Source organism: Corylus avellana, chromosome ca8, assembly GCF_901000735.1.
Source record: "Corylus avellana chromosome ca8, CavTom2PMs-1.0".
NCBI classification, from domain to species: Eukaryota; Viridiplantae; Streptophyta; class Magnoliopsida; order Fagales; family Betulaceae; genus Corylus; species Corylus avellana.
In genome coordinates this window covers 7,801,061-7,807,529 of record NC_081548.1, presented here as the reverse complement: position 1 = coordinate 7,807,529, position 6,469 = coordinate 7,801,061, and the positions used below count along the sequence as shown (strand labels likewise).

General features: G+C 35.2%; 1 protein-coding gene across 1 annotated transcript in view; it reads right to left on the bottom strand.

Annotated features, from left to right (window-relative positions):
- The window catches only part of LOC132190818 (leucine-rich repeat receptor protein kinase HPCA1-like), a 6,221-nt gene extending 1,242 nt beyond the window's left edge, over positions 1-4,979 (bottom strand). The window contains exons 1-15 of the mRNA XM_059605857.1: positions 4,802-4,979; positions 4,553-4,670; positions 3,864-3,935; positions 3,129-3,203; positions 2,964-3,035; positions 2,679-2,840; positions 2,498-2,572; positions 2,044-2,115; positions 1,878-1,949; positions 1,712-1,780; positions 1,539-1,613; positions 1,163-1,234; positions 850-987; positions 242-720; positions 8-75 (exon numbers count right to left, since the gene is read on the bottom strand). Coding sequence (XP_059461840.1) covers positions 8-75; positions 242-720; positions 850-987; positions 1,163-1,234; positions 1,539-1,613; positions 1,712-1,780; positions 1,878-1,949; positions 2,044-2,115; positions 2,498-2,572; positions 2,679-2,840; positions 2,964-3,035; positions 3,129-3,203; positions 3,864-3,935; positions 4,553-4,670; positions 4,802-4,883 — 1,701 coding nt within the window. The 5' untranslated portion in view covers positions 4,884-4,979. The remainder of the gene's footprint in view (positions 1-7; positions 76-241; positions 721-849; positions 988-1,162; positions 1,235-1,538; positions 1,614-1,711; positions 1,781-1,877; positions 1,950-2,043; positions 2,116-2,497; positions 2,573-2,678; positions 2,841-2,963; positions 3,036-3,128; positions 3,204-3,863; positions 3,936-4,552; positions 4,671-4,801) is intronic.
- Positions 4,980-6,469: the final 1,490 nt, after the last annotated feature.

The window sequence follows — 6,469 nt, the reverse complement described above, 5'->3', positions numbered from 1 at the left end:
CTAGTAATACCAGGAGGAGAGAACCACCAACTGCTGCTCCAATTATAATGCCTTTGCTTTTCCCTTTGTTTGATCCTGTAGGTACCTCAATGATGTGTGTGTGTGTGTGTGTGTGAGAGAGAGAGAGAGAGAGTGAGTTAGACAGAGAGAATTCATCATGATAAGATTGAACAAGCATCACAATGCAATGAGCAAACATCATGACTATTAATTTTCAGTTCACTGTCAAACTCAGAATTACCTGCATAGTAATCATATATAGATGCAATAAGAAAAAAGGGTCCAAAGAGACGTGGCGGGCTGAAACTCAAGTTGTTAAGAACATATCCAATCATAGTAATTCCGGTTTTATTGAAACGGTCATCTCCTGATGGGAAAACTTGCAGGCTCAATCCCAGGTAACCAAATGAGTCTATGGTGGGATTACTCAGAGAAACTGAATCCACTGGAAGATCATAGGATTGAAAAGTTTGCATGAGTGACTCCTCTACAGCTACATAGTAACTTGAATTTCCCAAGTCTAAGGAGGAAAGAGCTCTGAAGAATAGAGTGCCCTTGTATGGATAGCCACATTTGCAGTTGGGGCTGGCAACCTGATCCGAACTGCAGGAAAGTTGCAAGCAGTTGGGTGGCATCGAATTTGGCAAACTTGATGTGGAATTATTGCAGTAACTCTCTGTCACTTGACCTGTCACCTCACAAACTGGGTTATCCTCAAGTCTGCAAAATGTTGCAGATAATTACAAGAAGTAAAGGTAGTAGATAATAGTACTCGTTTGGTAAATTAACTTCCAACAAGTAATCAAAAAGAAGAAGAAATGACAAAGATAATTGAAGTTTAGGGCTTACGATATCGTGAGGTTGTTTCCTCCAGTTATTGGTTCAAATTTAGCAATAGAATTGTTCCGCAAAATGATGCGTTGCAATTTGTGGCTATACGTGGTACTAATATTCAGGGTGCCATTGAGATTGTTGTTGCTCAGATCCCTGTGCCACATTTCAGACAATCACCTCATAACCATAATTGCCATTCTATGAAGATATTTATGCACTTCCATGTGCTCAAATAAATTTTACATGTTTGTTTTTGTTTGGATACTATAAAGTCTACACAAGAATGAAATTGAATGGTGGTGATACTTGAGATCAAGCTGATACTCACACTATCTCTATATTGGGAGGGCTGAACAGGTTAACAGGAATTGGTCCTTCAAGTTGTGTTCGTTCCATCATTCTGCCATACAAGGTCATTATGTTTATGAGCACTGAGCACTTTAAACCTCCCTTTGGCTTTACCAAATTCTTAATTGCATTCAAATACACACGAGAAGTGCTACACTTCCAAAAACATTTCTCCAAAATATGGTCCCTAAATGATGTGTTACAATCCTATGCAATCTATTATTTTGGGAAATGTGTCACCATCTCATGTGATTGTGACACATCATTTGGGAACTAAATTTTGGATAAAAAATTCGGTAAGTGTAGCATTTCTCAACACACACAAACACAGAGTATGGGGGGTGAGTGAAACATACAATGTTGTCAAAGACTGTAAGGAAGAAATCCAAGGAGGAACACCAGAACTATCAAAACTGTTATTGCTCATATCCCTGCAGATTACATTTTATTAAAAGAATGATATCATAACAGATTTGTGTCTGTGACCATGTCTATGTGAAATTCAGTCAGCATAACTATTACTACTTACACATAGTTGAGGAGGTTCATGCTAGTAAGGTTGGGCATAGGGCCAGTCAGGCTGTTGTTGGACAGGGCCCTGCAAACAGATAACAATAAGCCTCTCTTAATTAGTGAAATAATTTTTTGGCAACAAGTTTAAAGCTTTAATTGGTATGTTTATCTAATTTGCTTACAGCTCACGGAGATTTGCAAGATTACTGATATTTGAAGGCACAGACCCATTTAGTGAATTTCTATCCAAGCGTCTGCAGCCAAAACATGACAATTAGTAGAAAAAACTTGACAGAAGTTCACAACTACCAATAGTCTTAACTAAGAGTATGTGAAACAGATACTCACACCACCTCCAAGGTCTGCACAAGTCCAAGGGTGGAAGGGATGATACCAGATAAATTATTATTATCAAAAAGCCTGCCCAGAACAAAAAAAATAGCAGGTAGAAAATTAATGTCTAAAGCTGACAGTGTTCGTATAAGTTCGTATAACTATTTAGATATTGAAATAAAAAGTCTCATTCTCAATTTCAATACTAAAGACATTTACTCTGGTTTTCTACATTAGAACAAAAGATGCTGCATACTCAATACCCATTAGACAAAGTGCATGAAGGGGATGCCATATTAGATATATATATATACATTTCCATGATGACTATGGAGTCATTATTGAAATCTCGCCACCTGTTTTCTCTACTAGTCGTACCATATAGGCGAACGACTAATGAATAGATTTTTGTCAGCCACTTAAGCTATAATTACAAATTCTTGGAAATAGATAGTTTAATAAAGCTTACACATGTATGAGTTTCATATTTGAGCTGAAAAGTTGAGGTGGAATTGTGCCCGATAGCTGGTTCTTTCCAAGATGACTGTTTAGATGATGAAGGAAGCTTAGATAGTTATTAATTACAGAAAACAAAATGGTAGTGCAAAAAAGAATTAATCAGCATGAAATCTGAGTGAGACTTGACATACAAGTGCTTTGTTTGAAGTAGCATATCAAGACCAGATTTATTCCCACTAGAGACTGGGATGGATCCACTAAGCTGGTTCTCAGTAAGGTCCAAATAATCTAGATTGGACAGATTACCAATTGAACTTGGAATTTGTCCAGAGAATCTATTAGTATTCAGAGCTCTGCAAGTAACAGCAATGAATGGTTCCAGAACATTAGACAGCCTCAGCCAAAAGGAACTTCATGTGTATTTATTTGTAATTGCAGTAAAACAATAATAGAAGTACAATCTCAAAAAGCCTTACAGATAGAGTAGCTGCGGCAGAGATCCGATTTCGTTTGGAATAGGACCAGAGAATCCACAACCAGTCAGGCATCTGGAGTGCATATGGAAATCCAACAGGTTAACTTCAAGGATTTTAAACACACCAATCAGTTATGAAATATAATGGCAATCAGTATTTCCTCACAAGATTGATAGCTTCTTCAAATTCCCAATTGCTTGTGGTAGTGGTCCTGTCATGAACGTGTTGGAAGATAGATCCCTATATCAAGAAGCTGGTAATCAGGAATGAATTGAAAAAGCTACTACTAGATACTACATCTAATTCTAAGAACAAAATTGGAAAACAGAAAATGACATACTCTTAAGAGTGCGTTACTGAGTAACTTTCCTCAAAAAATTATTTGCCCAACGAATTGGCATACGCTAGCTTGGATTAACTACTTTAGAAGCATTGTACATCGAACTACCGCGCACACACGTGCTAGAGAATACACACAAGTGCATGCACAGTTTTGTGTGAGTTAGGCCTTATAAATACTAACTTGACTTTCTCTTTTCTCTTCTTCTAAAGCTTTTTAAAACTGTTCATTTAAAACATTTCCAAACCACAAAATAGATATATATGCAAACTAATTTTGAAATTTGTTTTACCACTAACTGTGAAGATCTTGAATTTCATTTCATTTAAACAAGCAAAAGAAATCCAATTTTGTTGGTTAGTTTCTAAGAAACAAGTCTTAGAGATAAAGAGCAGCCCTGGCATATGAGGCATATGCTGCACCTAATGTACACTAAAGCTTAAGATACAAGAGCACTGCAGTCAGATAAGAAATATGGCATCCAAATGTTGGTTCAACACATTATCTCTGAACGGATTCCCATGAAAATAAAAGAGGCTACGTGCAATTACAAGACTTACAGAGTCTGTAACTCAGATAACGACCCGATATCTACCGATAGCTGACCCGTCAAATTCATGCTTGTCAATATTCTGAAATTGAGTGCAATCAGATTAATAAAAATTTGGGAACTATAGAATAAAATAAAGCAAAATAGAATCTGTATGGGAATGACTGAATCCTTGAACATTAAGGCGAATATGAATCTGTCTCTTAGAGAAATATTGCCTCGCACTTATATAATAAGTTTTGCAAATGGGAATACAACAATTATGTCCACAGGATACAATACTTGCTCGAATGTAATGTACATATTGCAAACTTTGAACACTACTCTAAAAAAGGCAGATAAGAAAAAGAGAGAAAATAAATTTTTTAACAGCAGCAGATAAAAAAAGTATCTTTGAATTTCATGAAAATTTACTTTTACAGAGTTATGGAAGCAGTTTATTACTACTGAAATGGCAGTTTTTTACTGTTAAAAAATAGCTGCTAAAATCTAACTATTGGGTGACCAATATAGCATGTGTCTTTCCAAAAGCCATTCTAGACAATCCCTTACAAAGCACAAAAAATTCTCATAGCTTTCCAATCCAGGACAAAGAGTAAGACAAAAAATAGAGAGAAAGTTGAAATATTTTAAAGGAAACTGTAATTTTCATGAAATAATTTTCAAACACCAGCAAGAGAATGGGGGCAAAGAACTTACATGGAGGTTACACGTGAATTGATGCACTCAATTCCTACCCAACCGCCACAAGGATCAGAGCGCACCCAATTGGATGGTTTGTTTTCCCAGCTACTCCCGAGAGCCATTAGAGCAGCAGCTGCATCAAAAATTAAAGTGCAATGTTGGAATTCAGTCACCAAAAATCAAACACAGAGAAGGATTCAAGTAGCTTTTGCCACCTGCATGGAATGATAGCACAAAAATAACAAATTAATCCGAAGAACATACCATCATTTGGGTCTGTCTGTGCTCCTACGACTAAAAATTTGATGAATGCAAGCAGCAGTAGCACCTGACTCCTTTGACCCATCACTCAAACGAAGAACAAGTTCAAACCCACAATTCTCGAGTAACAAAGATCCTTACAGAAGTTTCAGATGGTAACCATCTTTTATCGTCCGAGTATTTCAAGCACATGCAAAGTGTTGACTCAATAACATTCACTCATTCAAATACTCTTTTTTATCAACATAAATATCAACAAAGGACGTCAAGACTTTGACACCTTCAAAATCTGTCAGACATCAAAAGAGCAGCCCTCCCTGTCAGAATGTTTACTGGAAACAATTTGTAGCAATCTGCAATAAGCTCCCTAGAGTTAAAAAAGTAACTTAAAACTCTAGTTTTTTTTTTTTTTTGAAGAGATTCATGTTCAGTATTTATGAGGAAGCCAAATTGTTGGGTGAGCAGAAAGTGACTTAATTACTATGGTCTTAAAGTTGACCAACTCTCTCTTCAATAGTCACAAATAATAAAGCAAAATGTGAGAAAGGCTCTTTCTTAGTTGGTTCTCTTTTTTCTCAGCCCTTTTCATAGTTTTGCTCATCTTTTTGATTAAAAAATCTATTAGCTTTAAGATTTTGACCACTGTAATGGCAAGTTGCTGAAGTATCTTTAGATTTTCTAAATTTTTAGTCCAACAACTTATAAAATTTGAACAACGTTAAATTATCTTCAAGAATGTCAACATTGTTTCTTTTGAAAAGTCCTTGGTTCTTTGTGCATTTGAATCCACACAAATGTTGATAATGGCTCAAATTATCAACAAGTGTGAAGATAATTGCTGAAAAATATCAATATTCAAGTTGGTAGGCTCAAGTCATATTTATCTATAAGAGGATAAGGTTAGTTTTAAAAGGAGTCTAAGAACAACTGGAATTTGATTTTTTGAAGAAAACGTTTGTGAATAAACATGTGGGTTGCAATGCTTATCTTCATCATGAAAAGACTTTGTGCATTTGAATCCACACAAAAACTTTTGAAAAGAAATTGGTTTATTAGTTGACTTTCTCGATCTGGATGACTCTAAGATATTTATCATTGGTTTATTAGTTGACTTTTTCTGGATGACTCGAAGATATTTATCTTTATCAATGATATTGCTACGTCAGAAAAGATACCAGGATCAAAAGCTATATATATATATATATATATATATATATATATATATATATGTCCAAATTCATCTGCTAAAGAATATATAAATATAAAGCGAAAAAGGGTTGGAAACACTTGTGCACGATTAAGACTCAGAAGAAAGCTTGAAAACTGGTGGAAAGTTATCCCCACCAGCCTTGTTTCTCCTTTTCTATTTTTAATTCCATCTTTCCTTCTTTTCCTTGAGATTTATTTTTACTTTCTTTTTTTTTTTTTTTTGGCAGATTTAATGAAAGACAATTATTGGCATAAGAGAATTAAATAACCCCTTATTTGATTCATAACTAGCAAACTGCACGTATCACCCACACCATGTTAGCATCATCAAGTTGTCACCATAAGCAAAAATGCTAGCTTTTTTTAAAAAAAAATTGGTTTTCAAATTATGTGTCACCATTTAATATGATTTATTATTTTAGTAAATAGATGCATAAAGTGATGCGATTATTTTTTGGGAAC